This window comes from Oreochromis niloticus, linkage group LG3, assembly GCF_001858045.2.
Source record: "Oreochromis niloticus isolate F11D_XX linkage group LG3, O_niloticus_UMD_NMBU, whole genome shotgun sequence".
Classification (NCBI taxonomy): domain Eukaryota; kingdom Metazoa; phylum Chordata; class Actinopteri; order Cichliformes; family Cichlidae; genus Oreochromis; species Oreochromis niloticus.
Window position 1 is genome coordinate 33,343,988 of NC_031967.2, and position 21,624 is coordinate 33,365,611.

Sequence of the window (21,624 nt, forward strand, 5' to 3'; positions counted from 1 at the left end):
GCTTTTAATATGAAGGTTATTGTCGCTGGCAGGAGTTAAGAGAGAATGAAGTGTTGGGATGCATCGCTGGCGCACAGATGCCCCTCCTTCCTCTCTCTCCTCTCATGTTGACGGCAATAACCTGTTTTTGCCTGAACTGAATGAGCTTTGAATTAATTAAATGGAACTTATTGCTGATTTGCTGATACCTGTTGTGATAAAAACCCAACTCAGTGGCTTTATTGGCGCATGCAAATCAACCTAACTGGCTTTGTATGCTTCCACCTTCTGCCTCTCCCTCTCTCTCTACCTATCTTTATCTCCCCCATCCATCCATCCCCTCGTCTCTCTGACCTCCTTTGTGCATGTGTATCTATCCAGGTGAAAGCATCTGTGAAGGGCTTAATGACACCGAAGAGGGACAGGGTGGGTAACTGATTCTTTTATCCACCAGCCAGGCTAGCGAGCCTTCGACAGAACGTCTAGAGTTAGTTTCAGGCAGACCAGCAGCTGGTGGATGAATATGCTGCTGCTGTTTACAATGGAAGCAACCTGTTTGGTCTGTCTGATGGGTTTCAGAAAAAGAGCATTCCACATTCAGTGAATGATGCTTTAATTACATGAATTTCAAAAACTAGAGAAACCTTTTAGGCCAGTAAACCTACCACGAACAGTTGGGTCCAAAGTTATTGCAATAGTGTGTAATGAACTGTAAATGTCATAATTCATAAAACTAAAATAGAGAGAAAAGAAGACATCGTATCAATGATGACCATTAAAAATGTAACCATGGGCTTTGCTTTAGTCAAGCTTGTAGCACCTTGAAGATAGAAAAGGGAAAAGTTACTCAGTATCTTTAGGGAGACAAAATAACCCGAACCTAAGCCTATATTCTGGTTAAACAAAAGTTGTTTTCTTTGTTCCCTAATTGCCAAGATTTGGGCATAAAAAGAAAGAAAGATTCTGATTGCCTAGGGTTAGAGTTAGGGTTAGGTTTGGCACAGATGATGACTTAGATCTCAGAGGGTTAATGATGTGAATGATATGAATTTTCCAAAATAGCCCACGTTTATCCTTTTTATCATTCTGCCCTAGTAATATTAGTAGACCCTTGGTAAACACCTAAGAAACTCCAGTGTTTCTGCAACATTGTGTCAAAGATATTTTTCACAGTCTGGGAGCTCAGACTATTTTTTGAGGTCTTATTACAGCTTATAATTGTTTCATAAGGGAAGTCTTTTCAGAAAAAGCCCCAGTCTCCCTTAATCATGGGAAACATAGTGCACTCTGGAAACAACTGGCTAACTGTCAATCATCTGTTCGTGACGAGGCCGATGGAAGCTTCTCGCTCCCTGTGTCTTCAGGGTTTCCACTCAGGCCCAGTCAGTCGATGATTGACTGTCGAGCTTCAGGGCTGTTTATACGCGCTCTGCTTCCTCCAATCAAAGCTGCTGAAATCTTGCGCATGTTTTCAAGCCATGCCTCTGCTTAAATGCTTTTAACCAATGAAAGGTGACCAAGTGGGAAAGAAAGAGAGGGTGCTAATGGAAATAATACAACTGATCCTCAAACACAAAACCCGTACTGGATTTCTGATTCCCATTATCTTCTTAATATGATGAATTTGCTTCTAACTCCCTGCACAAAAAGTCTCTGTTGGCGTGAGTGGATGTGATAGACAATCGGCACCGCAACTAAACATTCACTGAATATTATTATCCCACATTTTACTGTGTCACTGTGTTTATATTGCAGTTATTTATAATAATACATTATCACATATGTCTAAAATGGTGTTAAAAGAGATTTTGTTTGTATTTATTAACATGTGATTTTGACCTGTGCTACATTGTGCTAATTCAACTCTTGGCCCTGATTTGATTAGATGAAAAGAACACACAACTATAAATAACTGTGTTTATATATAAATAGGTATACATTTTTAGATGCAGCTATTATGTGTCCAAGTGTTCACTCTAAATGTGTATTCAAGTGTTCGAGGTCTGAATGCTAACCTGTGTATGACTGCTACCAGGAGAAACTCTGCCTTGCGTATTTACGGGTGAGGCAGGAGACCCAGGCGATTCCGGTTTCTCTGGACAACCAGGTACGATTTAACAGATGTCTTAGCCCCACCCCACACACACACACACACACCTTTACACCATATGTTCTCTGATTGGCTGCCTGTCCCTCTCTATGACGTCACGGATCCAAGAATAGATTGTAGTAGTTTACTTTTACACAAGTTGACCTCAATATTTCAAACTTTGTCCATGTTTAATGCACCAATCTACCAATGGAACAACAGGAAATAGAAAAAAGCACAATAGGTCCTCTTTGCATGCACTTTCACATTGTTCATTTTTAGATACAGGTGCAAATTGCATGATTTTACTTTGTTCCTCTAGGTTTTCTAGTTGATCAATTAAGATTCTCAATCAGTGTTTACAGGAATAAGATGAATATATTCATTAATAATTTTATTTAACAACTTTCTTGATCTGTATTACTGCTTGTATTGTTGTTGTGACTATTTCTTACAAACTGGGAAAACAAATCATCAGAATCAGCTAATAATAAGAGATCAACTTGTGCCTCTTTGACAGGTCTTAAAGGTAAACCAGGGCTCCAAGGGACCACTGGACGTCCAGGGTTTGATGGCCCCAAAGGAGAAAGAGGAGACCCTGGCACCGGAGGCGTGCGTGGACCTGAAGGTAAAATTGCGTGGTGGGGTTTCTCTGTACTCATTGCGATCCAGACTGCAATAAGACATAACATGCAAAAGTCAAATAATTAGAAATGAAACTAAAAGGTTTTTTTCATTGTAATGCAAATTATGCTATTTCACAGAGGTAGTGTCATGGCAGGGATAGCTGGTGTGTTTATGAATTGGACCCAAAAGCAGACACAAGATACAAAAAATAGAAAAATGAGGCAAGGCGAAAACAAAGGTGGAACTAAACTAAAACCTAAAGTGGGAAAACTAAAACTATGAAATGATGACAAAAGACAAGAACATGAAACTGAATGGGAACATGCAAAAATGTAACTGTGAAATAATCCAAACATGAAAATGAGCATGAGCATGAACATGAACCCGGACAGTTGGAAGCAGAAACTCTGTGACCTAACGTGACTTTGACATGAAGACAACCACACAGCCCAACACTCAACGGAGGAAGATGGGCGACTTAAATACACAGAAGGGTAATGATGGAAGTGGAAACACCTGGGGAAACACAGCTGAAACAAATAAACATGACGCCACAGGGGAAGCAAAACTAAACACACTGAACATGGAAACAAGACTTACAAAATAAAACAGGAAACATAATGGAACATAGACACGACAGCACAAGTTTGACAATTAGAACATGGAACAGAAGGGAGAGACTAATGCACTGGCCAAAATGAAAGTAAAAACACAGAGGACGAGACCGACTACATAGAGGACAGGAAACGACTCATAAATCAGGAGACATTGATGGAACAAAAACTAGAATAAAACTCAACTAAATGCTAACTAAATAATAACACCAGAACTTAATATTATCACAATCTTAACATAAGAAAATCACAAATACAAAATAAACTCAAAACAGTGGGTCACAGACCCAGCCCCTGACAGCTTGATTCATTTGCTTCTAGTGCTGCATTTATGATTAGGATAAATGATTTACTATTATGATTTATTATTTAAAGATAATTCATGACACACTAAAGCAGTTACTGGAGGCTGTGCCATAAAAAAATGACATGTTTAAAACATGTCAAAAACATGTCAAAAAGTAATTAATTGTGGCGATCTTGAAATGTTCGTGTTGCAGGGGCCACGTCTACAACCATGGCCTATAACCATGCGCATGGGCAGGTGATGTCTTCAAAGCAACCTTGGTGTTTCAAGATGGCGTTAAAATGGCAAGAAGACTGAGTCAGTCTGCTATCACTTTGTGATTAAATGGGATCAAGTGGTAATTACATGCAATCTGTTAGTGATAGCAGACTGATTAACTGGGATAACAGGGCAAAAAACCCAGATCTGTTCACATAAACTGCTTACATTCAGAGTGCACCCTGAACTTCATCTGAAATCAAAAATTCTGAATTTCCCCCACATTCAGTCTATCGATATTTAATCTTTAATCTTGATCTTTGGCGGTTTTCTGTCTTACGTTCCACCTTGGTTGGTTACAACTTCCTGTCACAGAGGGAGCCATAGAGAGGGTGCTTCCAACTTCACTGTTGTGCATTTTAATGCGTTCCTCGGCCTGTCATTCCCTGCAGGTTTCACTGGACCCAGAGGGGACCCTGGTATTCCAGGTATCCCAGGGCAGAGTTTTGACGGGCCCAGGGGTAAGGACGGTCTCCCAGGCCGTCCTGGAGCCAAGGGCCAGCCTGGAGAGGTGCTTGGAGCTACACCTGGATTTCCTGGACAGAACGGTTTACCAGGAATTCCTGGAGACAAGGGCCAGCCGGGAACACCTGGAGGACTCGGAATCCCTGGTGGGTAGCAGGATTTAAGTCAGTTACCTATTTTAACAAAACCAAATAAAAACATAGTATTCGACTGGTATCCTGAAATAGCAAATGTCAGCTGACTTAGCATTCAAATGCTTGTGCAAGCAACACTTTGTAAACAAAGTCTGTTCTTGAAGGATTTGATGGACGTCCTGGTGCTCTTGGTCGAAAAGGAGAACGCGGAGTTAACGGTATTCCTGGTAGTCCTGGCCTTCCTGGGCTTCCAGGTGACCCAGTTGGTGGCATTCCTGGTCCACCTGGCCCTGAAGGTAGCAAGGGTCTGAGAGGACCACCAGGTGAGAGAAAAAAATGATTTGGGGGTTTTGTTTTATTTTTTGCACATTTTACACTCTAATTTGTACCTTTGAGAGAATCTTGGTGTGAATTATTGCAAAAGGAGGTGAAATATGACTTGATCTCTACTGAAATCCTTCACCTCTCATCCCTGCACCAGCCCTGGTTCATTCCTCTTTTTTTCCATCGTTCTTTCACAGTCATCCATCATCACAGTTGCCCGTTTGAATCGTGTTGTTGTTTATCAAACACTGCATCACCCACGAGAATGTCTTCTCCCTCTTTTTTTTTTGTATTGTTGTATTTTTCCATGTCTCTGTTCTTCCTCCTTGTCACTTTCATCTTTTTTCCCCAACACCACCACCACCATCATCATCTCCATCCATCCTCTCAACCCTCCATCCTTTTTTTGTTGGTGTTGGGTCACTCGTTATAGGCTGCCCAGGTGAGACACTCTCTCCCTCGTCCCATTGTCCATCTCTCCTCCCGCCCAGCCGCGCCACCCTTGGCTTGCATTTCCTCCATCCTCTTGCTGTTGGTGTATTAGAACAAACACTTGAACTGCTGCCTTCATTTCTCATCTGCGCTGCGCACAAATGTCCATCTCCACAGTGCAGTCGTGGAGTCTCGTATGGGGTGTAACACCACTTCTCTGGAAAAAAAAGATGGTAAAGGAAATAAATGGGCAAATTAATATGAAGGTGAATGAATACAGAGGCAAAGCAAAACATTAATGCCTATATTATTTATTATTTTCAAATTATTTTTGATTAATTGAATGGCATATTAATTGATTTATTTAATTTTATTTTTGTTTTTTATTTATTTTTATCTTTTGGGAGGGGGTATAGTGTTACCTCATTATCTAAGAGAAGGATCACTTTTGCCTATGTTTGATGAGGTGCTTCATCAAATCGTGCCATGTGACTGTGTTTGCATCAGTAACTATTTTAAAGTACATAAAACTATGATGTTAGAAGGAAATGACATCATCACACCCCACAGAAAGACTGAACCAGATGGATATTTTGTAACAGTTGTGTAAACAAAGCATTTCCACAGGAAATGTGAAAGCCACTGTTTGCTGTTCTTACTTGCAGAAACGACTAACCTCATTGTGAACTAAGTGTTTCTGTCTAATCAGTTCCAGATGTGTTTGATGAATTAACTGTAACAGGTTTGTGTGAAAATTGAAGATTTGGGGGCAAACGCTGTTTAACTCAAAGCTAGAAGCTTTTCATTTTACACTCTTAAAAGGACTTCTTATTTTCAGCACATCCTTGCATTGATCAAAAAGTGATAAGCTGCAACTTTGCAGCACAGATGTGCTGGAAATGGGTTCATTTTTTAAGAATGTAAACAGTAGCAGTTAGTGTGCTTTAGATGGCTTAACCTTGCTAGTCTGGAATTGCACTCAGAAACAGTATGATTACCAATCGGCTGGTTCTCCTGTAATGTGAGTATCAAAATTAGCCACACTGAGCTTTCATATTTTTGCAACAAAATCTGCAATCTGGGTGCAATTACAGCCCAATCGCAGCAATGAAGTATTGTAAAGAAATGTGTGATGGCATTGTTGTTGCTGTTTGCAAGGCTGCTTTAATATGGGTGTTAAAAGATTAAAAAACTAGGTTAAAACCTGATAGTTGGAGGTAAGTGTATTTATCATAAAAAATTATATTATTATTATATTATGATATAATGGTAAAAAAAAGAAAGATTACCCTGTTAAATTCTAAGGTTGTACCTATAAGAACATAATAATGATAGTCTGGTCCTTAGCAGGTCTTAAAATTAGGCAAACACAGCCTCAGATGAACTACAAAACATGTTGCATTGTGTGTTTATTAAACAAAAACAAAAGCGAAAAGAAGTCTGTGAAGGTTCTCAGTCATCCAGGTCATCGTAGTCAAAGGAGCTTGGAAAGAAAAGCGTCTGGACTTCTTTAAGTTGCTTGAAGACGTTTCACCTCTCATCCGAGAAGCTTCTTCAGTTCTAAGGTCAAATGGCCGAGAGTCCCAGATTTAAACCCAGTGGGAGTATCCCCCCAAAGAGGGACAAAGGACCCCCTGGTGATCCTCTAATCACATGCGCCAAGGTGTGAAAGCGGGTGTGGGTCCTAATCAGCCAGGGTTTCGGGTGAGCTCATTGTGAAACCTGGCCCCACCCTATCATGTGATTTCCTGAGGTCAGATGGCCCAGGATGTGAGTGGGCGTTAAGGCGTCTGGGGAGGGAACTCAAAACTGGATTATAGATGGCAGACAGTTGGTGTCGTAAACCACCGCCTCTGTTCAAAGATGGTCGCTCACAGTGGACATAGATGACCTCTTTCACTCCTCTTTCAAACCATCTGTCCCCTCTGTCCAAAATGTGAACATTGGCATCCTCGAAAGAGTGACCTTTGACCTTTAGATGCAGATGAACTGCTGAGTCTTGTCCCGTGGAGGTGGCTCTTCTATGTTGTGCCATGCGCTTGTGAAGTGGCTGTTTGGTCTCTCCAATGTAGAGGTCTGGGCATTCCTCACTGCACTGTACAGCATACACCACGTTGTTAAGTCTGTGTTTTGGAGTTTTGTCTTTCGGGTGAACCAGTTTGTGTCTGAGTGTGTTGCTGGGTCTGAAGTACACTGGGATGTCGTGCTTGGAGAAAACTCTCCTGAGTTTCTCTGATACACCGGCTACATAGGGGATGACAACGTTGTTGCGTCTGTCAAAAAGCGAAAAGAAGAAGCATTGCGTAAAAAGTGTTCCCCAGGAGCGGTCCTACCAGCAACTTCGACCTCAGTCAGTCCTGCAATGCTCAGAGAAAATCCGCAAGAGGTACATCTCAGACTCTACAGGGCTCAGTTGTCAGGTTAAATGTTAAAGGTCATTATCAGAGATGGGCAGTAATGTGTTAAAAGTGATGTAATCCGGTTACTTTTTTCAAGTAGCGAGAAAAGTCAGGGATTACTACTACAAAAAAGTAATTGGATTACTGTTACTTTCCCGTACGCACACTGTGTTACTGCGTTACTAAGTAATGCAACAACAGGCAGCAGACTAATTACACGGAGGGTAACGGGATGATGGGAAACAGGGGGGAAACACAGCTGGAACTAATCAGACATAACGAGACGGGGAGGAAGCAAAACTGACAGGACAACAGACTATCAAAATAAAACAGGAAACATGAGACACACACACTAAGGCATAGACTAACTGAACACAGGGAACCAAGGCAGCGAGAGACACGACTGGGAAACAGATGAATAAACACGGAGACAGAACTTAACATGTGTGATGGACTACACATGGAGCATCGACACAGGGGAGGCATGGAAACAGAACCAATATAAATTAAACCAGAAAACACAAACACTGGGTCACAAACCCAGGACCGTGACATACAGATAAAGATAAAGGTATAAATCGGGTCATGCATCAGAACAGTGATCCCAAGCACAGCAGCAAATTTACATGAGAATGACTGAAAAAGAAGAGAAACAATGTGCTACAAAGGCCCAGTTAATGTCCAGACCTCAACCTGACTTAAATGCTGTGTTCAGCTGTGCATAAATTAATTTCTGTAAACCTTCATGAACTGAAGTAACGCTGTCAAGAATATTGAGCCAAGATTATTAGAAAATGATGTGACTGATAAAATCATACAGAACATTATCAAGTTATTGTTGCTAAAGGTGGTGCTAACTACTATTGAATCATGGGATGTACTTTTGGACTACATTATCGTGTCGTTTAATTTTCTGTCAAATAAATAATGAAATGGTGTAGCATGAAATGTGTTGTTGTTCATTTGAGGTTGTATTTGTGTAATTTTAAAATCTGGTAAGCACCCGAAGACTGCATGCTTTTCCAGATAATTAGCCAGAAGCAGCCATTTTTCCATATGTCTATATGAATGTCAGATTGTTGTCAGTGTTTTGTTTTTCTCACTGTCTCTTCTTACATTACTGGCAGGTTTCCCTGGTCGGAAAGGAGAGAGAGGAGACCCAGGTTTCCCAGGGCCTGCTGGGATGAAAGGAACTCCCGGAAGACCTGGTACTCCTGGGTTACCAGGAACAAGGGGACGCCCCGGTTTACCAGGACCAGGAACTATAGCTGGAATTCCAGGAGCACCAGGAAGAAAGGGTCTGCAGAAGTTGTTTTTTTTCAAGGCCACGTTTGTCATTTTTAGTAGTGTCGTGTTAGATGTTGATCATGACTTTAATGACTATGATGATGGACGGACTGATCCTACTGGTTGACTCCCATATTATAAAGGCATGGTTGGGGAATGCATATCACTATTGTGCAAATATCAGTAATATGGTCAATACTACAATCTAATGATCTCATCAAGTTTTTTTTGTCATGACCATGGTGTAGTGGTGAACAAGATTCCTTTTTTAAGGCTTTTCAGGGAGTTTTTAAGCCTGATAACAATGAATTACAAATTCTGGTCAAACAACTCCAAGATATCTCACAGTGTTAGTAGAAGCCCAGATAATTAGGTTAGACAATATGTTTGCATGATTTTTAGGGCCAAGTGCAATGACCTCAGTTTCATCAGAATTTAGAGGTCATCAAGTCTGTATGTCTTTAAGACATTCCTGCCGTTTAACGCACACTTTTGCAGGTTTGTGTCGTCAGGCTTCGAGGATAGATAAACCTGAGTGTCATCTGTATAACAAAGAAAATGTGTGCTATACCCTGGAATGATGCTGCCTAAGGGAAGCATGACCTCTCAGTTAATTTTTATTCTTATTAGTTTGCACAAGTTAGAGCCAACCAATGATGGAAAAAGGTTTCACTTTTTTTCTCTGCTTCATATGTTTCAGTTACCTGTCCAGTATTACTGACACTGTCACTGCCATTGTGCTTTGTTACAGATATCATAATAGTGACTAACTATCTTAATTTCCACAGGTGACAGAGGCTTCCAAGGAATGATAGGCTTCCCTGGGTTCCCAGGACGTCCTGGCAGCTCAGGATTTCCCGGAGTGAAAGGACAGCCTGGAGTGCCTGGAGCAAACGGACGCCTTGGGTCGCCTGGATTCTTTGGAACTAAAGGTAAAATGTCCCCAAAAGGAATAAGTATGGGAATACTGATCCTGGGAGAATAAAAGAATACATTAGCTATGCTAATACTCCTTGAGGTTATCATGAGGCAAACTGTGTGACATGGTTACGCATGGCTACAATTCCCCCACTGTTGGTTTTGTTCCCGCCTAATACTTGGCTCTGTCACAAGAGTATCTCAAGGGCACTTGATACAAACAATCTTCATTACATGAACAAGTCAGACTTTATTTTTTAATGGCATCCCAGATATTTAGTTTTTGTACATTTGAAGTCCATTTGTCATTTGGCATTCCCATTGGTTGGTAGGTTTCTGCAGGGCTCACACCATTAGATGCTCATCCTAAAGTTTGGGCACCATGAGAGGTTTTTCACAGACTGTGTTTGGTTGAACCACCACAACAACTGGCTCTCATGATGGGGACCCCTGTTTTGGAATCACGTCTAAATATATCATCAAAATTCTTTCATTTTGGTTATCTTTCAGGGCCAAGAATTTATCAGTCAAGTAGCATGAACTGTGGCTTTGCACCAACATTCCTCTGTTTTTACTTTGGCAGGTGACAGAGGATTACCTGGTCCACCCGGACTTCCTGGTAGACCTCTTTCATCTCAGCTTGTAGAGAAAGGAGACATCGGAGACCCTGGAAGACCCGGATTTTCTGGCTTTACTGGACCCAGAGGTAACATAGTGCTTTGCTTCTTTCAAAACGTCACTGGATTATCTGAAGGGCATAAATTAACTTCTGGTGAATTTTAAATCATTTAGAGAAGAGATTCATATTTGTTAAATATTTTTTAAAATAAGAATTTTTTTTCATAGATGAGGAATTCAACATTGAATTGGTGGATGAAGCATAACTAGCATTTAAAATAATATCAATTAATATCAATTGCGTCAGGAAGAAAACAATAACTGAGGCACGCCCTTCTACATTAACCATAGTCTGTGTGATTAGCAGCACTTCAGAAGGTACTGAGAGGACCAGCACAATAAAGAGGGCCAGGGCAGTGACTCAGATTAGTGGAAATACTGCCTCGCAGACAGAGAGCATCTACAGTTGCCTGTGTTGGGATACCTCTCAGCTTAACAGCCAAACAAAATATCATGTACTGTGCTCTTAAAGAACATCCATCACCTTGTGTTACAAACTCCGAACTTTCTCTGGGTTAACAGGTGACAAGGGTCAGCCGGGTGCACCTGGTCGTCCGGGACGACCTGGAGTTCCTGGTTTCCCTGATCTGAGTAAAGGGCTGCCGGGAGAACCTGGCTTTTCTGGGGAACCAGGACTTCCAGGCTTCTCTGGACAAAAAGGAGAATCTGGAATTATCGGATTCCCCGGCACTGTGGGACCAAAAGTAAGAAAAGATGCATATACATGTAGCAAATTTTGCCACACAGAGATTAAAATTCTGATGTTTGTTTGGTTTTTTTTAGGGCAATGATGGCTTTCCAGGTTTACCTGGAAGACCTGGAGAAGTTGGTCGGCCTGGTGCCAAAGGTGAGAGTACATATTAGTGCTGTTCGATATGACGATATGCATCGGATGATGATATGAAAACATCTGTATTACACTATCATTTGTTTCGTTGTGTCGCAAAATCAACCGTTTACGGCAATATTGTAGTGACTATATTAATTTCTTAAAGTTCTCACTTTCTCTTATATTTAAAATAACTGCACTATGCGTGGGCAAGCGACTGTTTTTATGCGTTGTCGTTAGCAACAACAACGGTAAGCCCAGTGTGTGGCTCCGCCGTCTGCTTTTTTTTATTTTCCACATAAACCTGTCACAATAAAGCTCTTGTTCCACCTTTTCAAAATAAACTGACGTGATGATAATATACATTATTCTCAAACATCAAATTTTGGAATATGCATCAAAAAAAATACCTAAAATAAGGTACACGACACCCAGCTTCACGCAAGTCGAGCTGCCCGAGATTCACAGAATTTACAGAAAATGTTAAATTTTTGTGATTTATATCGTTGTCGGGACGATAAATGTCTTATATCGGGATATGAGATTTTGGTCATATCGCACAGCACTAGTACATATGAAGTCTACCATCAATGATAAACATCTTCTTTACATCTGTTCATAATCAAATGCAAACATCCATTGACTTAAATGTTTTTATTCTTAGGACTACCTGGAGAAACTTTTGGTTATCCTGGAGCACCAGGACTTAAAGGCCGGCAAGGAGATTCAGGGATCCCAGGTAAGACTCACCTTACTCGGTTATGGCAAAACTTTAATTGTCATGACAATTGATCAGCAACCACTGATCAATGGCCATGAGTATGATTCACAGAGAGTTGGGGAATGGCTACAATCACAGCATTGTAAGATGGTGAAAGATGTACCCTTAGGCCCCCTCCTCAATTCAGAGATGGTATTTCCCTTTTCACATCTGTGTAAATAAAGAAAAGCATCCAGCAGCACATCACTTGTTGTGTTGTTGTTGTCATATTTTATACAGTTGCTGACATGGATCAGAATTTACATTTCCTTTATGTTTTATTTTTAGTAAAATAAATATATTTAGTAGGGGTGAATAAATTCTTAGTACTGGGGGGGAAGCTTTTGGGAAGATCAGAGTTGGTCTCCAACCACTGATTCTGAAGTTTTAAAACATTTTAAATATGTCAACAGGCGACCAAGGGAAAGTTGGTGAACCTGGCGATAATGGGTTTCCAGGAAATCCAGGTTTCCTCGGACAGAAGGGGATTCCTGGTGAACAGGGACGTTATGGAATAATGGGTGAGTAACACCTAAGAAAACAAAGTCCTGTTGCAGTAATTCCTTCATGACTTCATAGAGATTTGTATTTACAGAAAGTGTTGAGATGTAGTTTTTCTTCTCTGCAGGCTCTCCTGGTTTCCCTGGACCAAAGGGTCAGCCTGGATTGCCAGGAATAGGAAGGGGACTGGATGGGGTTCCGGGTTTGCCTGGATTCCCTGGAAATCGTGGGTTTAAAGGTGAAAGGAAAAAAGAAAATCCACTACATTCATACACTAATCTTACAATGATTTTTTCCAAATGAGGTTAAAAATTGCCTTTTCCAGTGTTTTTGAATGTTTGTTTGTTTTTTATTTTTGTTGTTTTAGGTTTTCCTGGACCTCCTGGTTTGGATGGACTTAATGGCTTAGCAGGACCTAAAGGCCTGCCTGGAAACCCAGGCAAGAATCACATTTAACACAGCAGCTGATTCTATACTTCATATGGCAGTCTATAGCCATGTTTATTTCACAGCTCACTACTCACGCAGTACTCAGTAAACAACATGAGTTGTATGCTAAAGGTAATCTTAGCATGACCCAGTAAGAGTAGATGAATTCCTAGGGCTTCGTTTTGGGGTTAAAGGGGCAATTGGGAAGCAGAAAATTATAGTTAATCGAGGTCTTTATGTCTTTAAGACATTCCTGCGGTTTAACTAATTGTTGTGGCGTATCTGGCTTCAGTTGGGTGTCATCTGCATCACAGTGAAAATGTATGCTGTACCTTCTCATGATACTCTCAAAGGAAAGCATGTATAATGCAAATAGAAGTAGTACTAGCACAGAACCCTTTGGAACTCCATGCTTATTGTGGAATTGTGGAAAAGAGAAAACTTTGCTAATCCCATTGCTTCAGACCCCCTCAAAAACCTGCTGAATTGCTCTGTATTCCAATGGCCATGTGAGAATTTTTTGAACTGTTTAAAAATTGAAATGTATCTAGTAGTTATGGCTAGATAACTGAGGAAAGATGAGCAGTTTTGCATATTGCACATTGTGTGTGTCTGCAGAAAAGGAAAGTTCATTATTCAAAGCTGTGAGGCATACAGCTTTGGCAAAGCTCAGCCTTTTCACCCTCTTCATCGGGGTCAAAATACTTCTGATTGTTTTAGGCTTGCAAAGACGGAAGATTTAACAACTTTATTGTTTTTGAATCTAGGTGCAATTCTGGGAGGTAGCCCTGGCCCTTCTGGTAGTCCAGGGTTGAAGGGAGAAAGAGGTGTTTCCCAACCCGGTGTTCCAGGGTATCCCGGCCAAAAAGGACAAAGAGGAGAACCAGGTGAAATAGACTTCAATGAAATAAAAAGGTGCAGATTCAATGTGCAGTAATATATATAGAAATAGATTATTTTTGTCTTTCTGTATGTCAGGTCCTTCTGGATTAAAAGGGAGCCCTGGTATTCCTGGACCTCCTGGACCCATGTCAATAGAAATCTTTCCTGGACCTACAGGAGATGCAGGTCTCCCTGGACTGGATGGACAGTATGGTAAATACATTTCCTTAATCAATTTTGATGATTTTGTTTTCCATTCTCTTCTTTTTTTGCATTTTTTCTTTTTTCCCTTTATATTTTCCTTTACTTTTCTATGCTTAGTTTTTCTTTATTTTCCCTTTAACGTTAATTTATTCAACCTTCCTTGAATTTCATTTCTCTCTTCCTCTCCTTTTTTCTTTCTTACAGGTTTCCAAGGTCCTCCAGGTCTTCCCGGCCCACCTGGTCCAGGCACAGCTCAGGGAGACAGAGGTGACCCTGGTCTGCCAGGCTTCCCAGGGACCCCTGGTACAAAGGGCGAACCAGGATTACCTGGAGTCCCTGGATTCCTTGGCAGACCTGGTTTAAAAGGTGGAGTATGCCTAAAATACATGGCATGAACTAAAAATGCTGCTTCTACATTTCTATGTTTGTTCCTATATGTTTTCAATTTAAAAAAAAAAGAAAAAAAAAAAAGAAAAAAAGATAAACTGAAATATTATATATTTGCCCTTCAGGACAAAAGGGTGATGGTGGTTTTGCTGGAATTCCTGGTGTCAATGGTTTTAGAGGTGACTCTGGTTTTCCTGGAAGCAAAGGAACGGCAGGAATTAGAGGTAGGACAGCATAAATCTTTTATTTTCCCCCAATCTTTTTCCCACAATTTCTTCTTAATTTTCTTCTATCTTTTATCTTTCCTTCATCCCTCTTTTTCTCCACCCTTTCCCTTCCAGGGTTTCCAGGTCCGAAAGGTTTGCCTGGAATCATATTTCCAGCTTCACTGCCGAATGGGCCATATCCACAAGGTGATCCGGGTGTACCTGGTGAAAGAGGAAGCCCTGGTAACCCTGGAGAGCCTGGTCAGTCTGGTTTTCCTGGGCGTAAAGGTGAGTTTGAAGGCACAAAAAAAGTGTAAATTTATGAATTATATCCATCCATCTTTGCATGCATGCATCCATCTATCTGCTCCCACTTATCCTGAACAGAGTTATGGGGGCAGCATTATAACAGAGACATCCAGACTTCTTTCTCCTCAGTCATTTCTTCCAGCTCTCTTGGGTGGGTACATGAAGGTGTTCCCAAGCCAGCCAAGATACATGATGCCTCAGGGCCCTCACCGAGAACTCACCTACGAAGCATCTGGGACGAACCTTAGTCAGATGCCTGAACTCAACTGGCTTCTTTCAATGTCAAGGAGTAGTAATGGACTTCTCCAAGTTTCTTCCAAGTGGCTGAGCTCCTCATCCTGTCTCTAAGGCTGAACCCAATAACTCTTAAGAGAAAGCTCATTTCCACCTCTCGCATCTGCGATCTGATTCTTTCGGCCACTACCCAGAGCTCTTGACCAGGTCTTATTCATGAGTAAGAGTAGGAATGTAGATTGACCAGTAAATTAGCTCTCTCTTTATCGTGATGGACCAATGCAGCATTCACATCACTGCAGATGCAGCCCGAATCCATCTGTCAGCCACCTGCCCCTCTCTCCCCTCACTTGTGAACAAGACCCAGAGATGTAAGAGGGAAAGTACCCCAAAGAGGCACTCCAGGCTTTTCCAGCTGAGGACCATGGCCTTGAACTTTGAGGTGTTAATTCTCTTCTATCCGTGTCTCTCTCTGCCGTAAACTGCCCCAGTCCGGGTTGGAAGACATTGCTTGATGAAACCAACAGAAGGTGGGATTTGAAGATCCAGGGGACCAGGGGCTCTGCCAAATGTTTCCAGCACACCCTCACTGTCTGTTTGTGTGTGCCTGTCCTGTCTAAAATTCCAGCCTGCCACCTGGTCCAGCTCGTTCTAACGACAGCTCTACTCCTCTCTTCACCCGAGTCTCCAGAATATACGGCCGCTTATCTGACATATCTGATTATGCAATTACAAAAGTTGATCATTGACCTTCGGCCCGGGAAGTCCTAGTGGCAGGTCCACTAATGGACTCCCATGTATTCGAAGATGGTGTTCAATAAGGGTAAGCTGTCGTTAGAGCAGAAGTCCAATAACAGAACACCTTTCGGGTTCAGACAGACTGTTTCTCCCAGTCACACTTTCCCAAGGTCACACTGTCATTGTCCCCCAGAAGGACAGTGAAGTCACAAAGTGGGGTATTTTCCAGCACCCCACTCAGGGAACCCAAGAAGGCTGTGTACTCTGAACTATTGTTTGACACGTAAGCGCAAACGACAGTCAGGTCCCATTCCCCGACCCTGTCGTCCTTTGGAGAAAACACCCAAGTGCATGTACCCAGCCAAGGGATTGCAAGTATACTCAACAGCTCTCACCAAGGGCAGCTGCAGAGTGGAACAAAGTACAACACCTCTGCATGAAACTGTTTATGAACCCAACCTGTGCATTGAGGCAAGTTCCACTATATCAAGCCGGTATCTCTTGGCCTTAATGACCTGCAAGTAATGTGTCCACAGGAAGGCTGGTCTCATGAGCTAAACCCTGACCACCATTCACTTGCTGACAATGTTCTCCTCTAGGCTTGGCTCAAGCATGGGGCCTTTTTAACTCCAGTCCAGCCAAGGAACAATGATCCAAATGGTTTGCGTGATTCAGACTTAGTTTACCCTTTTCACCCAGAATAAGTTGCTTTGGGAGAACATACCAGAGGTAAACTGCCACCAACTACATAGCTTCTAGGACACACCAATCCCTCCATCACAATAAGATGGCGATGGAGGAGCATTATCCTTCTTATCCTGCAGGAAACAGGAGCTGTTTGTTCAGCGTAGAATAAGCTAGTTTGCTTCCATTCAAATGCAAACAAAATGAAAGAAGGCAAACGTTTTTAATATAGAGTTTTAAAATCTATTTTCCCCCTACATCAATATAAATAATATGCAGATAATCTTCCATGTTTTAATGTACAGAGAGAGAAAAAACAATAATAAAGTGAGAAGATGAAAAATGAATGCTATGCAGTGTAAAATATTCTCCTGCTGCAGGTACTGTGGGTAACCCTGGTCCATCAGGTAGACTGGGCAGGACTGGAGGTCCTGGTTTGCAAGGACCTCTTGGGGATCCCGGACCTCCTGGTTTCCCTGGATCCCCTGGAGCACAAGGTCAGGATTTTTGTTTATCTTCGACCATTTTCTTGTTTTCCACAGGTTCTGAATAAGCTGATGACGAATAAACAGTTTTCTACTGCAGTTTGTTAAAAAAAAAAAAAAACCTAACAAAACCATTTTTTATTAAATTCTTGCCATAGTCACCTCTTAGTGTTTTTATTTGGACCAAACACTCATTTCTCTTTTCATAGACTGCAGCACTGATTTTACTTTGTGTTTATATTTTAAAAGTAGTTGCAGTAACATTTTGTAAGATTTAAAAGTAGTAATAATAATACTTTTTAATAGCTTATCACTTCTAGCATGTTCATTTTCATTCCCCCATCATCTTCAGGGTTACCTGGTACAATTGGCCCTCCCGGCATTCCCGGCAGCATCGGCCGCAGCCACAGCATCGGCTACACTCTGGTGAAGCACAGCCAGAGCCCCCAGGTTCCCATGTGTCCTCAAGGCATGGCCAAACTGTGGGAGGGCTACAGTCTGCTGTATGTAGAGGGACAGGAGAAAGCACACAACCAAGACCTCGGTATGAAAACACTCTCAGGCTCTTATGAACCATAAATACTAGTTATAGCAGTCTTTGTGTGGCACAATTAAAGATTTAAACCCTGCCTTTGTCTCTTCAGGTCAGCCGGGGTCGTGTCTCCCCAGGTTCAACACGATCCCCTTCCTCTACTGCTCGCCCAGCGAGATTTGCTACTACGCTAGCCGCAACGATAAATCCTACTGGCTCTCCACAACCGCACCCATACCCATGATGCCCGTGGAAAAGGAGGAGATAAGACCTTACATCAGCAGGTATTGTACACTGTGTTACTTTAGTCAAGCTGCCTATCATTTGTATAGTTGTATACATGTGCATACAACTAATGAAGCTTTCATCTGATTATATGAATAACACAGGTGTTCAGTATGTGAGGCTCCATCTCAGGCAGTGGCAGTCCACAGTCAGGATTTGACAATCCCCAGCTGTCCTCCCGGCTGGAGGAGTCTCTGGATAGGATACTCCTTCCTAATGGTACGTAGTTAATGGCAGCTTCTACCAAACAGATTTAGACCAGCAATTAGATGAAGAGATTATTTCTCCCCATGGTTCTATATACTGCCAAATTGTCTTCAGAGATGTCATATTTTAAAAAAATGTCCTTTCATTTCTGACACAGCACACAGCAGCTGGCGCTGAGGGCGGCGGTCAGTCCTTGGTGTCTCCCGGCTCCTGTCTGGAGGACTTCCGGGCGACTCCGTTCATCGAGTGCAACGGCGCTAGGGGCACCTGCCACTACTTTGCCAATAAATACAGCTTCTGGCTGACAACCGTGGATCCCAATAATGAGTTTACCTTCTCGCCAGACAAGGAGACGCTGAAGGGAGGCCAGGAGCGCTTCAGAGTCAGCCGCTGCCAAGTGTGCAGCAAGATCTTGTAGTAGGCAAAGGTGAAAGATGGAGGAGTGAGGCGGGGAAACATCAGGAGGGGATTCACTAACATTTCAAGAATTTATGATGGAGGATGAGATGGATTTAAAAAAGAACACGTGACTGACTGAATGGACCTTTCTCCTGTGCTGTGATGGTTTCAGAATCGAGTCGAGCAACATCGACCCCATTTTGAGAGTTTTTTTAATCCCCTGTAGGAATGAATGGCTTATAAAATAAAAGAAGAAGAAGCTGGAGAGAGGAGGAGGAAAGAGAAGAGTTCCAGTGTGAGCGATCTTCTCGAGATTATCACTGATAATGGTGCTATTGTTTATGTATGTGTTTATTACGTGTCAGCTTTCTTGTGACAGATGTCAGCGAGAATCATTCTGGGCTACCTCGGAGAGCGCCCCCGCCCCCATTTAGCAAACCAGTGCCCCGCACACACACATTAAGCACCCAATTTAAACGTTATCAGCTCAGGAAGTTGGCCGTTATTGGTTCTTATCGCTCCCATAGATACTGACAGCAGGCAGGAAGTCTCTTACACCAGCTCTGTTAATGCTGACTAGTGGAAAGCCATGGAGACGGGCTGATTTTCCGTGAACTCATTATTGCTGTTCAGTTAGTTTTAAGGCATAGACAAGCATAAAGTATTTGTAATCTATGAGAAAGCTCAATTTTGAGGGCTACCTGAGATTTTACTACAATGTTATTCATATCTACATAAGCTCAAACTGGGTAAAGCCCTTTCTGCACAACTACTGGGTACAGAGAGACGTCTGACTGTCATATCTATGGGACAGACAAGCCTACAAATGCTTTTCAGTGGGCTGATCACGTTTGAACTGCAGAGCTTGATGTGAGTTGAGAGTAAAATTACAGATTGCTGGTTGATTTTAAGGTTTTAAAGCGAGTTTGCATCATCTTATTGGGCTGATCTGAGCAAAGCAGATGTAAAGCTTCCTTGAAATCCCATCTTTGGGAAGATGACACCTGTTTTCTTCTTGAACTTTTTATTCTACGGCAGTTTAGCACCACGAAGGTGCCCACTGTAAACACACTGGGGATTTTTTCATGTGTTGCATCAGTACCTGCAGTATATTTGATGTTGGTCACTTCGTTATTGGTTTGAAAATCGACTTGCCAAGACATGTGACTTGCTTGAGGTAAAAATGGTGTTGAAGCTATACTTTGTTTTTAAGTTTTTGTGATATTTGGATTATTTTTCGGTGCCTTACAATCGGACGCGTGAATCAAAGGAGTTTTAGCTTCATCCAATGATTAAAAAAACTGTGGAAAACTATAACTCATTAGCAAATTATTTGTTGTATAAACAAAAAAAGACCAGAAGTATTTTGTTTATTGGACTCCAACAGAAACTATGATAAACAAGCAAGTTTCATTTCTTTAAGTGCTGGTTTTCATCTAGAAGGTGAAAAGCATCATCTGTTTTGGGGAACAGAAGGAACTTAGAAACAATCCAAAGTATTCCTAAACATGTCAAAGTCCCAGCGTAAGCTTCACGTAAGCCTGTGTACATTTCACAGTGGGACTCTCAGGTTGCTGCTACGTTACCGTTAGTATGACTTTAAAGGTCAAGTCAGATTTTTTTGTGCAACAGCTGAAATGACAATAGAGAGCTGTTGTTATTGCACTGATGTGGACACAGATGGTTCAGAACATCAGAGGGGCATTTAAATCTCCACCTCCACTCTCACAGGTTTTCTCTATGCTGCGACCAAACAAGTATTTCTTTTGATTACATCACACTTTTTAAGGCTGCCATTCGCTTACATTTTGCAAAAAGAAACAAAACACACGCTCTCTGATAGATGAGTTATTGCTGTACATAGTGCTTACTGTATTTTTCAGCAAATCATGTTAGCGCAAAGGTGTATGATGTTGTTACTCAGTTATTTTCTTTTCTTTTGTTTTGTGTCCTCGGACAGGTAAGAAGATGGCAAAAATTCTGTGCCTTTAAATATAGATTTTGCAAAAACAAATACAGAAACACACAAAAAATGAGAAAATGTATCATGTTTTTGCATTAAATTTGGTCTTCCTCTGAGTCAAACAGGTTCATCTGTGCTTGGACAGAGGAAGCGACAGCATGACTTGTAACCACTACGACCTCTAGCACGTCTCTCTCTGCTGGTAGCCCTGACTTTAACACTCTGCCACATAGTACATTTTTGTCTGTATTGCTTTTTTGTAATCTAGATTTGTAATTACTGAGTCATGACACTATCCCCTGGTTTTATTTACTGAGATGTGAGGGAATGGGAAGCTAATGATGTGTACATTAAATTTTATGGAAAGGAAAACATGCCTGTGTTTTTATATGGGAGATATATTCACCGCTGATAATTTAGGATGTTAACAGCACATTTTATTGCCAGTTTGGACTTCACCACATGTTCAGAGCCAAATGAAGAAACACGCTTTAAGAGCCCTGAGTGACAGAAAAGAAATGCAGTTTTCCTCAAAGAGGATCCATAACAAATCAAAAGTGGCAACGCAACATGTCTGTTCCTATAACGTGTTCCTATTCTGTGCTCACACACTTTGAAATAAAGTCTCAAAACTACTTAACAAATGCATGTTTTGTTTGTTTGTTTTTAGCTCAACATGAGGAACTGAAGTGAATTTATATATAAAATCTGTATTTTTTTTTAGGTGGCTGTTGTGTTTGTGACTAGTTGTAATGTTTGGAGTCAGACTTCTGGGTCGCAAAACCAAATGTTGCTGCCAGTGGTACTGGTTCATTTCACAAAGTGGATGTAATAGAGCAATAGAAGATACAGTAAGGCGGTTGAAACATGAGCACATTTGGGTGTTCTGATAGGACAATGACTCCAAACACATATCAAAACTGTTTTTAGAATAGATAAAGCAGGCTGACCTTTACAGAAGGGATAGGCCTTCCCAATGCCTCCATGGTCCAACTCAGAAAACCAACAAGCTTTAATTAACTCTGCCATGCTGCCAAGAACAGTGGGAAATCCAGCTGGAAGTATACGGTTGTTTATGG

The 21,624-nt window shown here is 41.6% G+C and overlaps 1 protein-coding gene across 4 annotated transcripts in view; it reads left to right on the forward strand.

The window, feature by feature from the left end:
• Window positions 1–21,193, forward strand: part of col4a6 (collagen, type IV, alpha 6) — a 149,404-nt gene extending 128,211 nt beyond the window's left edge. For 3 of the 4 annotated variants that reach the window (XM_019353073.2, XM_005464060.4, XM_019353076.2), the window contains 24 exons: window positions 2,015–2,086; window positions 2,589–2,696; window positions 4,267–4,485; window positions 4,638–4,796; window positions 5,231–5,239; window positions 8,756–8,926; window positions 9,704–9,847; window positions 10,417–10,539; window positions 11,034–11,215; window positions 11,295–11,358; window positions 12,005–12,079; window positions 12,514–12,621; window positions 12,729–12,839; window positions 12,969–13,040; window positions 13,798–13,917; window positions 14,009–14,125; window positions 14,321–14,482; window positions 14,629–14,727; window positions 14,845–14,997; window positions 17,055–17,171; window positions 17,512–17,703; window positions 17,804–17,975; window positions 18,081–18,195; window positions 18,341–21,193. In XM_019353073.2, coding sequence (XP_019208618.1) covers window positions 2,015–2,086; window positions 2,589–2,696; window positions 4,267–4,485; window positions 4,638–4,796; window positions 5,231–5,239; window positions 8,756–8,926; window positions 9,704–9,847; window positions 10,417–10,539; window positions 11,034–11,215; window positions 11,295–11,358; window positions 12,005–12,079; window positions 12,514–12,621; window positions 12,729–12,839; window positions 12,969–13,040; window positions 13,798–13,917; window positions 14,009–14,125; window positions 14,321–14,482; window positions 14,629–14,727; window positions 14,845–14,997; window positions 17,055–17,171; window positions 17,512–17,703; window positions 17,804–17,975; window positions 18,081–18,195; window positions 18,341–18,601 — 3,125 coding nt within the window. In that variant the 3' untranslated portion in view covers window positions 18,602–21,193. The remainder of the gene's footprint in view (window positions 1–2,014; window positions 2,087–2,588; window positions 2,697–4,266; window positions 4,486–4,637; window positions 4,797–5,230; window positions 5,240–8,755; window positions 8,927–9,703; window positions 9,848–10,416; window positions 10,540–11,033; window positions 11,216–11,294; window positions 11,359–12,004; window positions 12,080–12,513; window positions 12,622–12,728; window positions 12,840–12,968; window positions 13,041–13,797; window positions 13,918–14,008; window positions 14,126–14,320; window positions 14,483–14,628; window positions 14,728–14,844; window positions 14,998–17,054; window positions 17,172–17,511; window positions 17,704–17,803; window positions 17,976–18,080; window positions 18,196–18,340) is intronic. The other variant, XM_019353074.2, reaches the window with a different exon arrangement.
• Window positions 21,194–21,624: the final 431 nt, after the last annotated feature.